Raw genomic sequence first — 20857 nt, 5'->3', positions numbered from 1 at the left:
GGACAGAGGATCCAAAGCGGGCTTTGTGCTGATAACAGAGAGCTGGATGTGGGGCTTGAATTCACAAACCATGAGATCATGACCTGAAGTCGGATGCTGAGCCACCCTGGCACCCCACATGTTTTATATTTTTGATGATACATATTACATCTTTTATTTTATGCATCATTTAGCTAATTATTATAATTTTAGTTAACTTTACTACTTTTGTCTTTTGACCTTCATACTTGCCTTATTGGTGATTGATCTACTATCTTTACTATATATTTACTTTTTCCAGTGAAATTATTACTTTCATATTTCTCCTACCTCTCCTACCTGCCCTGATATGGCTCTTTTCTCTTTGTTGTGGAAGGTACTATTCCTCTAGTTCTCAGGTCTTTCTGTTTCAGAGGAAATTATTTCATATGTGGCTATAAATTTTTCGCATCCATGGGAAGAGGTGATTTCAGAGTCTTCTTTTGTTACCATCTTGAACCTGTCCTCCATCTCTTCTCTTACTATCCTTCATATTAGATCATAGGAAGTGGGAAATAATGTATTTCATAATGGGCAGGATTAATCTGATATTTTCTTGAAACTTTAAACTCAATCTTTGGACAGTATATAGAAAGCTATATGGATATTAAATGAAGAGGAAACTGAAAATCTTTTACTGTGCCTCATGGGCCTGGTTTCCAGAAGTCCATGAATCCCCTAAGTTCCAGTTATTAATGTATGGCACTCTCACTTAATTTTTTTTAATTAATGATGAAATAAAATACTGTACTTGTTACTTATATATGAAATTTTATGATTGAAGTCTGAAAAGAGACAACTTAAAGATATTCCAGAAAAAGAGATTGACATTTCAGGAAGTTGGTATCTATTTTCACTTCCATATGGACTCATTGGAATGCCAGTTGAAATTTAAACTTTCTTTTTTTATAAAATAGTTGTAACTTGCTGTCCTGAGTATGAGGTGGCAATGAACAATGAGATTAGGTTTTTCAGGAGAGAGGAAAGAATTATATTGACCCTCATTGACTTCTTGCAGCAACCCATTCTCTATTTAGCATATATAATACCAATTATTAAATAGGAGTCAACAATTAAAAATGAGTAGATTGACAGGACTTAGACTGATGTCTGCCTTTACATTCCAACAGTACCAGTCCCTGTGGTCAGCATGAATATTTATGATATTAGCCCTACCACCATGCATGTGCAGTGGCAGCCAGTGGGAGGGGCTACTGGTTACACCGTGACATACGAACCCACCAATGCCACAGAACCAGCAAAACCAAAAGAGGTGGGAGACATTTGTTTCTTTATCATTGGGTCTTCCTGAGACTTTATAGTTTTAGAGACGCATTAAACTGCAGTTGCTTATGAACTCATTTATAACTACATGCAAAATGGAAAAATAGAAAATTAGATTTGTGACCTCTGACACATTTTAAAAAAACATTGGCATGAAAAGAAATTCTGTTCAGAGAAATGAAAAATAAACGTTGTGTTATATAATCTAGTGGTTACAAATAGGCCATAATTGGCTAGCCCCAGTAAATGGAAATGTTTGATTTGAATGTCTTATTTCCCTTTGGCATGTCCGTATGCAGATGCGTGTGGGGCCAACAGTGAACGACGTGCAGCTGACTGATCTTTTTCCCAACACTGAGTATGCAGTCACAGTGCAGGCTGCCTTGCACGATCTCACTAGTGAACCTGTCACTGCTCGGGAAGTCACCTGTAAGATATTACCAGTTTTTATTCTTTCTTTATTGCTGTTGATATAATGTTCATTAGGATTTTTCTTCCACCCAATGACACTATGAATACTTGAATAATTTGTGCATAAATTACAGGGTTATTCCTTATGGGAATCACAATTGAGAATTAAAGTTAATTCTAGACTTATGGCAGCATCTTAAATTGATTCTAGGATGTACTTTTTTTTCACATTTAACGTAGTTGATACTGAGGATGTTTCTTAACAATCAGTGGTGGGTGTCTTACAAGTACTTTTGGCGAAGTGTCAATTAGGGCATAGAATATAAAATAATGGTATATTTAACTATGATATATAGCACTGGTGAGAAGGGAATGTCGGGTGAGTGTAATTTTGCAGGAAGATTCTAGACTTAAGATTAAGATGTTCCAAGTTCTTGCTGAAGTAGAAACTTTATGGCACATGTAGATAAGTCTGTTTCAATTAAGTGAGCTAATCAGTTTACTCAATCCAAAAACATATTTATTGATCATCTGTTGTACTTCAGTCACTTTGCTGGGTATTGGGAATGCACCAATAGATAATACAAGGTAGTGTAAAGCACATGGACTCCTTTGTGGTTTGCACTTTTCTTGAGTTATTGATCAGTCCCTTTTGTGTTTTTGGTTTGTTTCATTGGCATTCAGGTGCTTTTTCTTGAAAAGGACAATGATTGCACTTAGGACCCTTGCTTTTCCTGGGTAGAACTTTTGTTTCATGCTTGTTGAGGTGGTCATGTTGGAATAGATGACTAGGTTTAAATTTGAGTCTCAGCCCACGTTTCTAAGGAAATTAAGAAGTTAGAAGGAAACTTCAAGGGGGAGGGGAAGTGATACGAAGCATGATAAGGCAGAAAAGAGAAAGAGCCCTTGAAAGGTGGGACAGTATAAATTCATTGACAACAAATAATCATTTTTTATATATTAGACCCTGTTTAGAGCTGGTGGTGGTTTTTTAGAAATGAGGTAGTGGCAGATGGAAAGAGTGGGAAGCCAGCTAGGGATTGGAGATAGGTGTTCTCAGAGTGTCTGGAGAGAAGATGCAAGAGTCATAATGGCATGAAAGGCGAGTGTGGTCATGGATTTGATATGGAACTGGAATACAACAGTGGAGGAAGGGAGGACACAGAGATCCAGAGAGACAAAAACATTGAAGGGAAAAAGGTGCAGAAACATGGAAGTGGAGGGTGACGTTCAGGGGGAAGGATGTACAGAGTTGAAATGAGAGACAAAGGAAAGTGGTCAACGGGCAGCTAGAAAGTGAGATCTAATATATTCTTTGTTGGTTATCCTTAGCCCTGTTCTTTTTAAGGTAAGGTTTTGTTTGACTTGGCAAAAAGTTTGTCATTTGGATTTTCTTGTAACCATTTATGCTTCTGTGGATTTTCTTACCAGCTTACCGGGTGCTTAATTTTGGCCCATCTTCATTCTTTATTCTCATAACCATTTGTTTTTCTATCATTTTCTATTAAGGGACCATAACTCTTTCGATTTTGTTTTCTATCCTAACTGATTTAAATATATGATAAACACAAGCTGCACATTTATGCTGAATTATGATATATTATAGCTGAATAGCAAGTAAGATCTTATTAAAATAGTGTGGAAGGAAGTCTGCATATAAAAGAGAAATTATAATTATAATAAAAATTTAAATTTATCATATTTTTAAAGATCCTTACTAAGAAAAATTGAGCTCTACCTAGTAGAATCATAGTATGTTTATCAGCATAGCTATTTTTTAAAGTTATTTTGCTGCACACTGTTATGTTTTCTGCAAACAACTCCTTGAAAACGTGTGTAAATGCATTAGAACTCTGTGGTGAGAGCCACATCAAAACCTCATTTCTCATGCGTCTCCAGTGCCTTTACCCAAACCTCGAGATTTGAGACTCAGAGATGTGACTCACAGCACCATGAATGTGTTTTGGGAACCCGTGCCTGGAAAAGTGCGTAAATATATCGTTCGCTACAAAACACCAGAAGAGGATGTCAAAGAGGTAAGTTGAAGACTGGAATGGATTTGGAAATATTTGTTTTCTGTAGGTTTAATAAAAGAACCCAAATAAGTATAGAGAATAGCATGTTTGAATACTTGTAACTTTATTAATACAGTATTGAAAATTTGTTATATTAATAAGGCATTTTTTGAATACTTGATGATATATTGGACTGTGTTGCATTTAGTTTGGAAATGTTTTGTTGTGTGATATTGATCTCAAAATCATTATCCCTTAAATGGATAGAGTCGTAGAATGTAGATGGTACTTCCTTCTCATTAAGATGCCTTTTATGGTACTCTGCATTCTATAAATTACTAAAAATATCATAATAATGTTTCTAAAAATAAAAGCTAGCAAAGAATGCAGGAAAGAAGAGGGGAGTTCATCAGATAGTAGGAAGATAGGGCAATGCAGCAGGACTGAGAGAAAGGGTAAATGTATTCTTAGAGGAGGGTCCTTTTGGAGGTGAGCGTTTTTGAAATGATGTTGGGGCAGAGATCTGTTTTGATGACAACCTGATTCAAGGTGGGAGCAAACTGAGGGCCTTCACTAAAGAATGGGCTTAAAACTTATGTGTGCTTGGGGGCACATTAATGACATTTTTGGTAGATAGAAATAGTTTCCGTAAGCACTCACTTGTTGACTGTGCTGGTCATTTGGATTACACTAAAGCTAATTTATACATGTGCACACATTCATTTCATTCTAAGTTTCAATTTCAAAAGAGGCACAATGACCAGTGGGCCTCACAGGATTCTTGTGCATAACAAATGAGGTAATGCACAGGAGAACATTTCTGAAAGAAGTAAGGCAGTGATACAAAAGGAAACAGAGAAACTGTCCTTGCAAAATGGTTAGGTTGCTTGAATCTGTAGAGAGTCATTATTTACCAAACCCTAGTGTCAATATATTTTTCCACATTGGAAGCATTTAAACTGTCTCTGGTTCCTGGACTCTTTTGCATATTAGAAACCATTGCTATTTTTTGTAGCATAATTCTTATGCTCTTTTGCTAAGAGGTACAGTAAACAACAGAGATGTTAAAACTATACTCTTCGTAAAAATAGTTCCACTGCTCTATTACAGGTAGAAGTAGACAGGTCAAGGACCAGCACCCCTCTCAAAGACCTGCTCTCACAAACCCTGTACACAGTAGGGGTTTCTGCAGTGTATGATGAAGGGGAGTCTCCACCGGTGACTGCTCAAGAAACTACCCGTAAGTTGTGATCATGCTTCCTTGATAATTGAGAAACAACATTACATGACTGTGTAACTGAACTTATTGGGTCATTTTGTTTCTTAGTACAAATTTTTTTGAATATTTGTGGATTTCCAGATTGCTTTTTATTTATTTTCTGCCCATCTTCTACCTTCATGTCCATTCCTTTTATTTTTAAATTTATTGTGTTATTTTATTTTTTCAATTAAGTTTTTAATTTTTGAAAAATTAAAAAAAATTTAATGTTTTATTTATTTTGAGAGAGAGAGAGAGAGAGACAGAGAGAGAGAAAGAGAACGAACAGGGAAGGGGCAGAGAGAGAGAGAGGGAGAGAATCCTAAGCAGTCTCCATGTGGTAGCACAGAGCCCTACGTGGGACTCTAAGTCCCCTGAGAGATCACGACCTGAGCTGAAATCAAGAGTTGGACGCTTAACCAATTGAGCCACCCAGGCACTCTATTTAAAAATTTTAAAAATGTTTTTATTTATTATCTAAGTTTTAAATTTTAATTCCAGTATAGTTAACATACAGTGTTATGTTCAGGTGTACAATATAGTGATTTAACATGTCCATTCCTTCTATGATACGTTTATCTTACTATTATTCTATCAGCCACTGTCATTAATTCATCTTCCAGATACTCAACTGGTGTGTGTACGTGTGTGTGTGTGTGCGTGCGTGTGTGCATGTGTGTGTGGGGGGGGTGGGGAGGAAGTATATTCTTGATGTAAGTTGGCCATTTTCTCTGGGAAAGTTGTGTTAGTTATCAAATATTTTTTGAAATCTTACTATATATAAAGTGCTATCAGCGGTAACAAAATATAAAATCTTTGCCTTCAGTAGTTCATGATTTCATTGTGGAGATAAGAAAAAGTAATTGACAATGTAGGGGCTCGTGTAAGGAAGGTGAGGTAAGCGGCACTCAGGTTGCGCACTGTCGGGTTTCAGAGGAAGGGGAGGCTTGCACGGTGGAAAGGCAGGGGAGATGCAGGGCAACCTGCCCTGGTCCCGTCTCTCCTGCTCCATTTTGTTGCTGCTTCCAGGGATGTCCGTTTCTTCCTCTGTCATGGTACTTGCATAGTATTTAACCCAATTATTGTTGCTCATTAATCTTTTTCTATCTATTCTGCTTACCCCTCCTCCCCACCAGTGAAGGCAGAGACATACTTACTTTGTACAACTTTGCATCTCCAGTGCCTGGCACCATGCTTAGCACATAATTTCCTAATCAAATAGCGCTTAAGAAGTTGAGGTCTAGGGGGGCGTGTGGGTTGGTTGAGCATTCAGCTTCTTCTCAGGTCATGATCTCATGGTTTGTGAGTTTGAGCCCCACTTCAGGCTCTGTGCTGACAGCCTGGATCCTGGAACCTGCTTTGGATTCTGTGTCTCCCTCCCTCTCTGCCCCTACCCCGCTCTTTCTCTTTCTCTCTCTCTCTCAAAAATAAATAAACACTAAACAAAATTTTTTTAAAAAGTTGAGGTCTAGAGCCGGTCTAGTTCCAAAGAAATATAATGGGAGCTACTTCTGAAATTCAAAGTTTTCTAGTAGCCACATTTGAAAAAGTAAAAGGAGGGGTGCCTGGGTGGCTCAGTCGGTTGAGCAGCTGACTTCGGCTCAGGTCATGATCTCGCGGCCCGTGAGTTCGAGCCCCGCGTCGGGCTCTGTGCTGACAGCTCGGAGCCTGGAGCCTGTTTCAGATTCTGTGTCTCCCTCTCTCTGACCCTCCCCCGTTCATGCTCTGTCTCTGTCTCAAAAATAAATAAACGTTAAAAAAAAGTTGAAAAAGTAAAAGGAGACAGAGGAAACTAATTTCAATGTGTTCTATTTAACCCAATATATAAAAAGAGTTGTCATTTTAATATGTATCAGTAAAATAATTATATTAATACTTCTCATAATTTTTTCCTATACTAATTATTTGAAATCCAGTACGTATTAACTTTATACTTACGGTATTTCTCAATTGGGACTAGACATATTTCAAGTACTCAGTAGCTACTACTGTATGGCTAGTAGCTTTGACAGGAGACACCGCAGGTCTAGGTGGATGCCCCACCTCATCCAGTAAGGTACTGCTGGGATCAATACAAATCTGGAACATTTGCTTCCTGTCCTGTAACTCCCTCACTAGAGGCCCCAAAGCTTCTCCTTTCATACCTAACTGTCTATACAGGATCAGGGAGTCTGGTCAAATGTTACAGCCTACTCCTTAACATCAGACAGTATCGACTTCTGCTTTTCTTATGTGATTGCTGCTAGCAATCTCAGCTGTCTTCTTGGCATGGTTCTTACCTGGAAAGGGTAGTGCCTGCATGGGAATATCAGTGCATGCAAGTAGACAGACAGCTCTGCATAAACATAACAGGTGTAGTAAAGAAAAAAAGTCAGGAAAAAAAGACTAGTGGAAGGGGGTAATTTAGTAATTACTAAATCAATACTTTCAATGTGTTTTTAATCCTTAAGACTTCCTAATACCTTTTAGATATATTGAAAGTACATCCTTAACATGTGGTTTGCTTTGCAGATGTGCTTATGAAAGTGGTGCCACTCAGTATCTCATTGGGCCTTTTCACTGTAATTATTAGAAATAAATTTTTGATGGGTCTGGATTTTGTGTAGTTGGCTTTGGTTAGTAGCGGGTAGAGAAATAATTGAAAATGAAAGCTTATAACTGGAGGCAGACATTCCAGATTCCTTGTGCCTGGTCAATGGAGAGGCTTTTTTTTTTTTTTTTTTTTTAATTTTTTTTTTTTAACGTTTATTTATTTTTGAGACAGAAAGAGACAGAGCATGAACGGGGGAGGGTCACAGAGAGAGGGAGACACAGGATCTGAAGCAGGCTCCAGGCTCTGAGCTGTCAGCACAGAGCCCGACGCGGGGCTCGAACCCACGGACCGTGAGATCATGACCTGAGCCGAAGTCAGACGCTTAACTGACCAAGCCACCCAGGCGCCCCTGGAGAGGCTTTTAATTGGGGTTTCAAGCAGTCATTAGCACTCTGGGGTTATTCCTGTCTCTGGACAGAGTGAGTACAGTCTGCTTCACTTATCCTTAAGATAGACGAGTGTTTATCAGAAAACCTCACGCATGGATTACTTAGATCATTACATTTCATAGACTATGATGGCCCATGCACTCTCAGATAATTATCTACCAAAGTTTAGGTTTATGTGTATTGCTGTGTGAACAGGTCCATGGTTTTCACATGTAGATGTTCAGCTTTCAAATAGGACATTGAAAAAAAATACTTGAGATGCAGAATGATTGAGAACCAGTGAATTAGAAGAGTATTACTAAAAGGTACTTTAAAAAATATCACCATTTTAACAGAATACAAATAGCAACCTATTACATCCATGTAGTGTTTGTAGTTTTCAGAGCTTTCTCTTACACTATCTTTCAAATGAACTGAACTGGTAAGATACTTGGTTCTAAACAATGCTTTCAGCCAGTGTCCCCATGTCCATGAAGGTAAAACAAAGCAGTTTTATTATATTGTTTGTGGATCACATTCATAGACTTGGTCCTGCTTTATCTCATGATAGGTACTGTGCCAGCACCAACAAACCTAAAGATTACTGAAGTAACACCGGAGAGTTTCCGAGGGACTTGGGATCATGGAGCTTCAGATGTGTCCCTGTACAGAATAACCTGGGCACCTTTTGGAAGCTCAGACAAGATGGAGGTAGTGTTAGCTCTCTTCCTTCCTTTCTCCCTTCCGTTTTTGAAAAACATCTTATTTCATTATAAGGAATCTTGTTTGAAGCATGTATTACCTCTGTTGCCAGAAAAGCATCCTTTCTTATTAGTGACATTTGAACTCTTGGGATGCAACAAAGCCAGAATGGCTTTGTAGTGGCTAAATAATGTCAACCAACTTCCATTGAGTGTATGATGTACATGGTGACTTAATTTTGTGTGGGTTTGTTTTTTTTTTTTCCTCTTTCACTAAGACCATCTTAAATGGAGATGAAAATACTTTGGTGTTTGAAAACCTGAACCCGAACACTCTTTATGAAGTTTCTGTTACTGCCATATATCCTGATGAGTCAGAAAGCGATGACCTGACTGGCAGTGAGCGCACACGTAGGTGTTCAGCTTTGAAATAGGACCTTGTTATTTTAAAGTTAATTTAAAAAATAGAGCTATGGCTATATTAGTAATATTTCCCCAAATTCTGTTTTGTTTTTTTTTTTGTTTTTTTTTTTTTTTAATTTCAGCACGTTTGATACCCTTAACAACACAAGGTAAGAGTTTAATTTGCTGAGCCATATGAATGACAAATAATGAATGAATGAATAAATGATGAACAAATGAATGAATGAAAAATACCATGAAATCCACTGCAAAGAGATTTTCTGCTTTTAAATTGCAAGGCATCGATTGAGACCTATTTTTAAACGTTTCTTAAAAAACTGCTTTATTGCCATTTGTTAAGAAGTCATTTAAGATTCAATGGCCATCCTTTACTGGGGTCAAATTTAGTCCTAAAGTTAAAAGTATACTGATTTCCTTGTGAATAGTGATTATTTGGGGAGGAGGCCTCGTTCTGTGAGCTTACTCTGTTTCTCAACAATCTTTTTTCAGCTCCAAAAAGTGGCCCACGAAACCTTCAAGTGTACAATGCAACATCTAACAGCTTGACTGTTAAGTGGGATCCCGCTAGTGGTCGTGTGCAGAAATACAGAATTACTTACCAGCCTTCAACAGGAGAAGGCAATGAGCAAACGGTAATATTTTTGAAAAAAATATAACTGGGAAAATTCTACCTTTTCTCCTCAAACTCTTTTCGCCTCTAGTGTTTAGTCATACTACTTTGAGGGATGCAAAATTTATTGTATTGAATGGGCTTATTTGACTCCATTTGCGATGGGAACTCTGGACATTCTCATGAGAAGCAAAAATTGCTTTTCATGGTAGGCAGCCTCACAGCATCAGACATGTGCCTCATGCATGCACATTTCCCTTAAAAACTCTTAGTGCTGGGTTATCTATGAAGATTTATAGATTTTTAAAGTCTATTTAGATTTTTAATCCATATTTCTCCAACTTAATCAAATACTGAAAGTTTGCCAAATTTCTGTTATTGTAATTTTCTTGTTTTTGCATGTGATAGATATTTCCTATATCGGAGTTTCCAGATCTAGGCTTCTGTTCACCTAATTCATATTATTTATTATTTTTATATTTACCCAAATAGAAGTTTCTGAGAAAGATGATATTACTGTAAACAACCTTCATATTCTTTATCTTTCTGGTCTTCCCTGATTTAACAAAGTCCTTGTCCATTCACTTCGTCTTTTTTTGAACCTTCTCCACCTTTGCTTTGTGAAATATGTGACTAGAACTGCACGTAGGTCAGAAGGCACCATGATTTTTTATACCAGCAGGGAGATGCTTCCTGATTTATTTCAAATGTCTCTTTTGCCGTATATGGTCCAGCATTTTGTTGACATAATTTTGGCTATAACATTTCCTCACATAGCCCTATAGAGAGGTAGGAGTTATTAACAGTAAGTCACCGGACTTGCCGAGATCCAGCAAATGGGTCTTACCCCTTACCAGTAGAGATGTTAGATGGATGCCAGAGGTGGATGCTGGCAGTGGTTAAAGGTGTGTGGGTAAGGTTTTCTGATACTGCATATTAAGTGGGTTTAGCTGAACTGGAACCCTTCCAGTCACTGGCGTGACTTTTGAGTCAGTCTTTTGAGGTTTCCATACAACTAGTCTTAGGCAGTATTTTTGGATAGAAATTTTGTCTACTTTAATTAAGTTTTCAATAATAAACTAAATACCAACTGTAATCAACTGGCTTTTATAGAAAATAAGAAAAGACACATTTGATGAACTGATAATTTGATGTCTGAAACAGGACTTCTTGAGGTGCTTGAGTGGCTCACTTGGTTTTGGTTATGGCTTCATGGGTTCAAGCCCCACACTGAGCATCGGACTCTGTTCTGGCATCATGAAGGCTGCTTGGAATTCTCGCTGTCTCCTCTCTCTCTCTCTCTCTTTCTCTCTGTATCCGTCTCCCACTTGTGCTGTCTCTCTCAAAATAAATAAACTTAAAAAAACTCCAGAACTTCTTTTATCTATGTCAGGCCAGATTTAGGTAAAACTTAAAAGCAGGTGAAGCTTGTCTTCAGCATTTCCCTCCCCATTTCTACTGTGTCTCAGAGGTTTGATATAACTTGAAGGAGTCTCATAAACTCACCCTCTGGAAAGTATTAAATGATAATCCCTCAAGGTTTGTTATTCTTAGGAATATTTGCATTTCACTGCTAGTCCATGAAATAAAGTAATGAATCACTGATACTGGAAATATTTTGTAGAGTTGGACGGGAGAAGTAGGACATGCCTCTGCTTACCCATCAGGCTTGTTCTACTAAGTGAATGCCTTCATATTTGTTAAATATCAAATGGTTTGTATGGATATTGATACTTCTTTTCTCATAACCTCAAATATCCAATTTACTAAAATTAGCCACCTCATTCAATTTGCTCATATTGAGGATGACTCGTGTTTCATTGAGGTTTTTTCTGGAATTCAAAGAGTTGGTGGGTGGTTAAGTGGGAAACATCTGGACCATACTAGAGCATCCAGCCATCCAGATGTACACTCTTTGTGGGCAGCATGCCATTTTCATGTGATTTTAATTAGTATCACATAAGTATTTGAATTCGGTAGACTGTTAACAACTCATACAAATTTTCTTTCAACAAGATAGCTAGATGGCCTTAAGCAATGAGTAAAAAACTTCAAACTCTGTAATTGGAGGAAATTGGGAAAGCTTCATACCTCAAGCCTGGTATCACAGAGCTGGCTGGGAACCCTGGCCTGAGAGTGACCTGGCAAAGGGTCCAGTCACGTAGTTTACACAGCTAATGCTGTTAGAATGGCACTTTTGGGGCGGGGGGTAGGGGGAGGGCGGGGAGGAGAAATTCCAGTGCTTTAGATCTTTTGCTGAATCATTTTAATGTGTTTTCTAAAGCAAATAAAAAACATCTGTAAAAAAGTAAAAATACTAGTGAATGGTGTGGAGCTTCTAATATTAGGCAGTTCTTTGCTATCTGAAAATTCCTTTGTAGCTCACTTATGATCAAAGCCTTTTTGGGGAAAGAGCTATGAAATGTGCCTTGGACGAAATTTTGCTGTGCTGGCGGCAAGTTGAAATATCTTTTTGAGGTCACCAGTTTAAGGCTTAGAATGTTCTTTATGATTTAAGGTGCACAGTTTACACTTCAAATTACACCATAAGATATATTTTAAACCTTCACTGTGGTATGTGTTTCCAGATCTTGGCAAGGGTCTCAAATAGCTCCCCTGTAGAAAGAGCTTTCTCTGGCAGATCAGTGAGATGGAGAGGACGTGACTAACACTTATCCCTGTTTTGCTTAAGACCACAATAGGGGGACGGCAGAACAGTGTGGTCCTGCAGAAACTGAAGCCTGACACTCCTTACACGATCACTGTGTCCTCCCTGTATCCTGACGGTGAAGGAGGTCGGATGACAGGAAGAGGCAAGACCAGTAAGTAAATCCAGACTCCTGTAGCTTCTTTAGTAGCTACCACTGGAACAGAATCACATCTTTATGTGGAAACAGCGAGTGACACAGTTTTGCTAATCAAATTTTAAAAAACATTGAAAAAATGATATTAATTGCTTATCCTTGCTTGGAGTTATCTGTCTCTGTTTATGGAGAAAGACATTTATTACTTTCTAGGACTGAAAAAGAAACCACTTTGGGGCCAAAATATTTTGTGGAGAGGAGACATGTGTACCAGATTACCAAATAAATTCTTTTATTTATTCACTACAACAAATATTTGTGGGGTGCCCATTATGGTGTCTCTGCTGTATTCAAGGTGCCTGGGAAATATCAACGAATGAGCATTTTGAGTGTGCTTCGTAGTTGGGATCATACTGTCATGTGATTTCTGTGCATTGCAGAACCTCTGAATACTGTGAGGAACCTCAGAGTGTATGACCCTTCTACCAGCACCTTGAATGTTCGCTGGGACCACGCAGAGGGAAACCCTCGTCAGTACAAGCTCTTCTACGCACCAACAGCAGGTGGTCCAGAGGAACTGGTAATTACATTCTGTAGCGAAAAATGCATGTTTATTTAAACTGTAGCTGAATGAAATCAAAGTCGAGCTAAAAATGTTAACCAGTTTGCTTTAGGGCTGAGGAAGTTCATATTCATTTAATAGAACTCAGTAGAGGGTAATAGATTGCTGCCTTAGTGCCAGGGTGATAGGAGGATTCTGGGAGGTTGAGCTGGGGGAAATAATTATTCCAGGATGTTCTAAAGGGGGATCCTAGGGTGAGTGTCGGGGTCTAAAAAAGTCTTTATAACCTCTTGTCACAATTCATATGGGCACATCTTTATATTCTGATATTACAGAACTTGCTTCTTGACTTGATCTTGAGTTAGTATTTTGAGTATTATATTGTTTGATGTATTGTTTCTTTTACAAGTTTTTCAAATCAAGTGCTTTATGTTTTATTAAAATCTTTAGGTACCAATCCCTGGGAATACGAATTATGCCATTCTTAGGAATCTGCAGCCAGATACCCCATATACTGTTACAGTAGTTCCTGTTTATACTGAAGGAGATGGAGGACGCACATCAGATACCGGAAGGACATGTAAGTTGAGAAGGAAGGAAAATTCTAGGTTTTTCATTACAAATTTTGCTTTTCATTATAAAGGCCGCATAGGCCTGTTAAAAAATTTTGGAAAATTCAGAATGATAGAATAACTACATAACAGGTACCTGCTATTTGTCTTCCAAACACCACCAACTGCTAACATTTTTGCATATGAAATAACAAATTTATAATGGCATTCTTCTGGGGTGGTAATTTCAGGACTTATAAATGTGAATATGATCATCAATATGCTATTTTAGTCATTCTCTTTCACCGACAAAAATTGATTTTGCTTTGCTTTGTGCTTTATAAATCTGTATGAAACAGTGTTTTGTAATTGGCTTTCATAGTGTGAAGTGTTGAAATGTGTTTATCACATACTTGATTGCACATTTCTCTGGTTTGCTGATGAAGTGCTTTTGGTCGTCAAAAATCTGTGTGCTTTCATTTGCTGTTAACATCTTGTGAAACCAGTTTAAAGTGGTTTTACTGTGCTTTGTAGTATTGCTTACAGGCTTTTGTGTATACTAATAAATAATTTCTTTGGCCTTAAAAATATACTTGCTGATGGTTAAAAGGAAGCAAGTATAGATGGCTTCTTATGGTGAGAGATTTGTGCTCTGGAAAGATGATGTGATTAGCTAAAGTAGAGTTTGGGGTTAATACATGGATTTAATTTGTATGTTTTTCTAAGGCCCTGTTGGGGAAGTTAATTGAGAACTGAGTGTATCTTCTATTTCTCCCTCTTTTTGACTTTTCTCTTAATCACAGAGCACCTCAGTAGCTATTTCTTGAATGAAGAAGGGTTGGATGAAAGAATGAATGATTGAAACCAGCCAGCTGAATTAGATAGGCTTCATAGCTGTTGTCAGTTTGTACTTAGAAGGCAGACACTACAAAATTCCTTTTCTGTATCTCCATTATCTATGTTGGAAAACCAAAGTTTCTTTTCCAGTTTTGCCTCCCTTGTCCCTTGTCCTTTTATGGCCAGCCCAGTACTACTGCTTGTACTAGCTTGTTTTTATTGGCAACAGTTTTGCTTCCATATAGAAAAAGGCCATAATTGGCTAACTTAGACTAAATTTGGATTTGGAGGGTTTTAATCTGCTTTTGTGGGTAGATAATTAGAAATTTAAGGAGGACAGTATTTTATCCTGTTGCAGAGTATAACTCCCGAAGAAGCGATAACAAAAGTTTGACCTACATAAACAGACTTAAGAAATATGTGTTGGCTTTTCTTTCCTCAGTGGTGAGAGGGCTGGCAAGGAATGTCCAAGTGTACAATCCTACGCCAAACAGCCTAGACGTCCGCTGGGACCCTGCGCCGGGGCCCGTGCAGCAGTATCGCATCGTGTATTCTCCTGTGGCTGGCACAAGACCGTCGGAGTCTGTAAGCAATCTGGTCCTCTTCGAGCTCAGTAAAAGAGCTGTGTAGACTCTACTGCACCTCCTGCTGTGGCTGCTGGGCCAGACGGATAAGCCAGTTATTGGAGTGGCACCGAGTCTCATGCAAACTTCATTTCCTGATGAGCTTAGTCTTGTGTTTGTGTCTTGTTTGGTAGCCTGTGTGAATGCCAACCACAAACATGACCATGAATAATGCTTAAATGATTGCACCTAATGATTTAAGGCGGTGTACTAAATTTAGGGTTAGTTAGCAAAGATGGATTTTGGGAAAATACAAGTCAGCTATATGAGTTAAATACCCCAGTAATAAATGCAAATCATTAACAGACCTTGTCAATATGGGCTTTTGTTGTAATGTAGAAATGTCTGTGTTATGAAAATATCTTAAAGTTTGCCTTCACTGGCTCTTACAAGTTGCCCAGTCTGTTTCAGTTCACAATACTATTTAGTTTTTTTTGTTTTTGTTTTTGAGAGAGAGATGAGAGGGAGTGGGTGTGCACATACACGCGCAAATGGGGGAGGGGCAGGAGAGAGAGAATCTTAAGCAGGCTCCACGCTCAGCACAGAGCCTGACTCAGGGCTTAATCTCACGACTGTGAGATCATGACCTGACCCAAATTCAAGAATCAGATGCTTAACTGACTGAGCCACGTAGGTGTCCCCTATTCAGTTTTATAAGTAGATTGATGATGTAGAAATCTGAAATTAGTAATTTGAATAGAAATAGTATCAGAACACCTAGGGAAAAGTACATTTATGGACTAATTTATGGACTAAAGTAAAATTATGGACTACTTTACGTCTTTATAAAAATGGACAATGGCGGTGAACAAAGATAGACAAATGATTTGCATGTCTCTGTGTATGGCGGGACTTACTCAGGCAACATTGTCCTTGTCCATTTTATGGAGTAGCTCTCGATTTTAATGCAAAATCTCTCCCCTACTAGTGTGTGTGTGTGTGTGGGGGGGGGGTCCCTTCTCTTATGTGTGTCTAACAATCAGGATGCACTGTGGGTAACTACCATGAGCCCTGGATTTGAGAATCTTTATAGTAAACATAAATGAGAGACAACTGAAGCTACTAAGGGTAGTTTAGCATGTTTAGTAGTTTAGTATGAACTAAATTTTGGTTTTTTTTGGAGGGGGAATTTCTGAGGATAAATTGTATCTGATAGTGTGGCTTTGCCAGATCTCATGAGGAAGCATAGTGGTTGGCTTCTGACGTGCCTGGGCTCAGCTTTTAATTATAAATGTTATTATGTTGACTAATAAAAAACTTGATAAGCATTTGAGCTGTTGTCAAGCAGAATTTGGCATTTCCTCCCCTCCAGATGGTGGTGCCAGGGAATACCCGCACGGTGCACCTGGAGCGGCTGATTCCGGACACGCCCTATTCTGTGAACATTGTAGCTCTCTACTCCGATGGAGAGGGAAATCCCAGCCCTGGCCAGGGCCGAACGCGTGAGGCAGAAATCCTTTCTCCACCCCCTTCCCTTGTAACTAGGTTGGCAGGGCTCCTCCGAGTGAGTGAGAAGTGGGAGGTGGGTGCTGAGTGAGTAGTGGTGAGCACTGTCTCCACCTTTGCACAGACGAGAGTAGGCCTGGGTATGTGGTTCTGCCTGGGCATCCTCACGTTCAAATTCCAGGCTAAAGCTCTGGGCCCATGACTGCTGTCTGTGCTGAGGGAACTTCATTCTGCCATTTTCTCATCTGGGACCTAAGTTAAAGAGGAGTTTTTCTCTTCTTCTGCCTTGCAGTGGATCTTCTCACCAAGTGGGCACTTGAGAGATGTGAGGGCTTGGCTTCTATGTTTCATTAAACAGGAGGTGGTTTATAGTAGTTGAAATAATCCCTTTCTCTCCCAGTCTGTATATTTAGTTTCAAACATAAGGGAGTAAATATCCTAACGAATGTGAGGCTTCCCCAAGTAACTCCTTTGTACCTTTGTAAAATTATCCTATGCCCCTTCCGCCACCCCCATGTCTGCCATGCTCACAAGCGGGCAACTAACTTTATTCTATTTTTATTTACTTAGTACCACGAAGTGGACCAAGAAATATGAGAGTCTTTGGGGAGACAACCAATAGCCTCTCTGTAGCCTGGGATCATGCTGATGGGCCGGTTCAGCAATACAGGATCATTTATTCTCCCACTGTTGGAGATCCAATTGATGAATATGTAAGTTCAGTTCTCATTTATTTGAGCATTTTATAATCTCTCACCTGGCAGGGGGGTGAAATTAAGTTGTTTTTTTTTTTTTCCTTTGAGAGTGTACTGTGATTACAGCTGAGTTCTTGACTCTTGGGTGACAGTCACATTTGTTATGACTTTCTCTGACACAATACTGGGAACACCCAAATACATCTAATGTGTCTCCCACGTTAGGGAGAGTCAATGTCTTTGGGTTCATTTTGTTCTAAAGACAGATTGAAAAATTGTCTTATTGCATGAAATACATATTTCTAGCCACCTAATTTTGTTCAGAACTAAGTCTAGTGAAACATGATACCTACTATTCTGAGCTACCTAAATTAATGTCCAAATGATATGACCCTGCAAAGCCTATCCTTTCTTTAAATCTGATTTCTCTACAAGATGCCCCTTCAGTATTCCAGTGCTAACTGATACCTCTTTTCTTTACATTTAACATTTTTTGTTGTACTTTGGTTTTGGAATATAATATGCTGTCAAATTACCTGAAAACTTTTTATGTGTCACAGTGTCTCTCTTGAACCAGATTTAGGTTTCTTGTAACTTCCTCACAGCCCTCACCAGGCATATCCATTAGCTATGGATGGAAAAACTTACCACTTTTTTAAAAGTTTAGTGGTTAATTGAAGTGATAGGTCAGTTGAAGATTACATAAAATGTTGATTATAAAGCAGCTAGGTCTGTGGTTTGCAATCATTCTGCCACAGACCTTCTTTGATCACCGCCCCCCCCCCTTTGTTATCGTCATGTTCTATTTCATCTTTTGAACTTGATATGTTAAGCTTTAATTCAGACACCCATTTTTATTTATCAGAAACACATGCAATTGTTTGTAGAGGTAAAGCATAGGGTTGGAAGAGAGATAGATATATCTGGTTCATTTCCTCTTCACGGGGGTAGTTGAATGTATTTTCCATTTCCTGTTTTTCGTCTTTTCCACCTAATTAGTATCAGCCAAACTGATATCCCTGAGGGCAGACAAGGAGTCCATTTTTGTTCACCAAAGAATTCCCAGCAGCTATTACCATTCCCACAGTGGCCGCGTGGTGGGAATTTGCTGCGGGAGTACATGAAAATGTAACACACATGGATGAGAGGTGGAGACAAACCTTGCTGCATGCTGCTGACTGCCACAGTACCCAGTAATGTGCACCGAGGTGTTGTATTTGTTCTTACCTTTCATCCTCACCATTTCCTCCACGATTTTTCTGCTTAGTCACAAGGCTGATAAATGGCTGATCTGGGATTTGAGCCCAGATCTCTCTGACTCTGAACCACTCTCCTGCCGCTGCACAGAGGCAGTGTAGACCTTGATTGAGCATTGTGCAACAAAAACAAAGGATGAAGAAACTGTTACTGTTTATAGAAATACATAAAACAATGTTGCCTTTTGATCTGGAAGCTCTCTAGCTGATAACTTGTCATTTAACTTCTTATAGACCACAGTCCCAGGCAGAAGAAATAATGTAATGTTGCAGCCCCTGCAGTCTGATACTCCATATAAAATTACTGTTATTGCTGTTTATGAAGATGGAGACGGTGGCCATCTAACAGGAAATGGAAGAACTGGTAACTGTCTTCATCCTTTTATAATCTTTAAGTTTTTCCTTTACCAGTACATCCCAAATATTACATTAATACTGCATTAACATTTATATTAAACATTGAATTTTGTCAAAATGATATGGAAATAGAATTTGTATTTTAACTTTTTAAAAGTCCACTAAAAGAAGAAAAAGAGACAAAATCTGCATATTTTGCTTTGCTTGACATAGTTTTGTTTCTCCTTTGGAAAACCATTGTTTCTCCGAATAATGGTTTAGTTTGTGTGGTATCAGTAAAGGATGTAGCTGTTAACTCAGTCAATTTAGTATCAGCAAAAAACGCTCTATCATGATAAAATGTTAAGTCATAAATAAAGAAGCAAGATGATTGGTAATCATCTCTGTCTTTGCAAATTTAGCTTTTTTTCCTGTAGTACCAAGTAATTTACAGAAAATTATTAGTGTTCGGATCCCTTTTTTTTTAATATATGAACTTTATTGTTAAAATGGTTTCCATACAACACCCAGTGCTCATCCCAAAAGATGCCCTCTTCAATGCCCATCACCTACCCTCCCCTCCCTCCCACCCCCCATCAACCCTCAGTTTGTTCTCAGTTTTTAAGAGTCTCTTATGCTTTGGCTCTCTCCCACTCTAACCTCTTTTTTTTTTTTCCTTCCCCTCCCCCATGGGTTTCTGTTAAGTTTCTCAGGATCCACATAAGAGTGAAAACATATGGTATCTGTCTTTCTCTGTATGGCTTATTTCACTTAGCATAACACTCTCCAGTTCCATCCATGTTACTACAAAGGGCCATATTTCATTCTTTCTCATTGCTCGGATCCCTTTTCCTTATTTTTTTCTTTTTTAAAAATAAAGTTTATTTGTTTTGAGAGAGAGAGAAAGAGAGAGAGCATGCAGGGGAGGGGCAGAGAGAGAGAATTCCAAGCAGCCTCCTCGCTGTCAGTGCATAGCTGATGCGGGGCTCCTGACCTGAGCCGAAATCAAGAAATCTGAAGCTTAACCAACTGAGCCACCTGGGCTCCACGGTGGGCCACTTTTACAGCTTACACTGGTGTCAATTTCTTATTGTTTAGAGCAAAGGTCCTCCAAGTTGGTTGCTCCCTGAAATTACCTGAAGAGCCTTAAAACCCCCAGAGATACTACTGGAACTGGTTTGAACTGTAACCTGGATCCACTTACGTTCTAGCGCACAGCCGAGATTGAAAGTCATTGGTTTAGCATAAAGGCAGGCTGGGCTATGTAGGTCTGAGTTCTGTTACCGGTAAATATCCGTGTTCCTCTTTCCACTTCATTCCGCAAAAACCCACTAAAGTAAATGATTTCAGGTTCCTTGCTACACTCAGTTGCCCAAACACTTTCAGTGCTTAAACAATCTTGACATTACAAAATTTGGGGGAGGCGACATTTGAAAGCTCCCAAGAGAAAAACACCTATAGAGTTGTTTTATCTCAGCCTCTCAAGGCCAGGAATTTATATATTTATTGATACTTATTGTCTGCAGGACTGAGTCAATGGAGTCTCAGTTCAGCGACTTGACAATTTAAATTGAACAACTTTTCATTTTTCACTTTCCCTTAGGTTTTAGAATACTTTCTGGTACTTTTCTTGGGAAATGGCATATTTTAGAATTTTGTGCTTATGAAAATATAAAAAAAAAATCTTTACCAGACTTAAATTTTCAAGGAAGTGCCAAAGCCATTTCCAGTTTCTCTTGCCAAAAAAAAAAAAGTTTAAGTTGAATCCTTTATAATATATGTTATGTATCTAATAATATAAATAAAAATAATAATGCAGTAACTACTCAGCATGCTACCTAACAGCATTGGTTTTACAGGGTGTGGAGTTGGAGGCAGTACCCCTGGAGACTTGACTTGCTCTAGGTTATGATGGGGGAGGATAGAAGGGTGCTGGGAAAGAACGTCATTTTGGTCACCAGCTAGCTGTGTGGTCTTGGGCAAATCAAATCTTATTTATGTGATAAGGTGGTTGGACTAGAGAGTTTCTAAATTGCTTTTTGGCTCTAACAATCTGTAATGTATAA

General features: G+C 38.7%; 1 protein-coding gene across 4 annotated transcripts in view; it reads left to right on the top strand.

The window, feature by feature from the left end:
• Positions 1-20857, top strand: part of COL12A1 (collagen type XII alpha 1 chain) — a 115982-nt gene that overhangs the window by 55458 nt on the left and 39667 nt on the right. For all 4 annotated transcript variants that reach the window (XM_042939180.1, XM_042939182.1, XM_042939181.1 and 1 more), the window contains 15 exons: positions 1149-1291; positions 1602-1731; positions 3613-3749; positions 4839-4968; positions 8519-8658; positions 8927-9059; positions 9194-9220; positions 9561-9703; positions 12374-12503; positions 12926-13065; positions 13498-13627; positions 14878-15020; positions 16371-16500; positions 17075-17217; positions 18690-18819. In XM_042939180.1, coding sequence (XP_042795114.1) covers positions 1149-1291; positions 1602-1731; positions 3613-3749; positions 4839-4968; positions 8519-8658; positions 8927-9059; positions 9194-9220; positions 9561-9703; positions 12374-12503; positions 12926-13065; positions 13498-13627; positions 14878-15020; positions 16371-16500; positions 17075-17217; positions 18690-18819 — 1929 coding nt within the window. The remainder of the gene's footprint in view (positions 1-1148; positions 1292-1601; positions 1732-3612; positions 3750-4838; positions 4969-8518; positions 8659-8926; positions 9060-9193; positions 9221-9560; positions 9704-12373; positions 12504-12925; positions 13066-13497; positions 13628-14877; positions 15021-16370; positions 16501-17074; positions 17218-18689; positions 18820-20857) is intronic.

The sequence above is a fragment of the Panthera leo genome, chromosome B2 (genome assembly GCF_018350215.1).
Source record: "Panthera leo isolate Ple1 chromosome B2, P.leo_Ple1_pat1.1, whole genome shotgun sequence".
Taxonomy (NCBI): domain Eukaryota; kingdom Metazoa; phylum Chordata; class Mammalia; order Carnivora; family Felidae; genus Panthera; species Panthera leo.
This window is presented reverse-complemented; position numbering and strand designations above follow the sequence as displayed.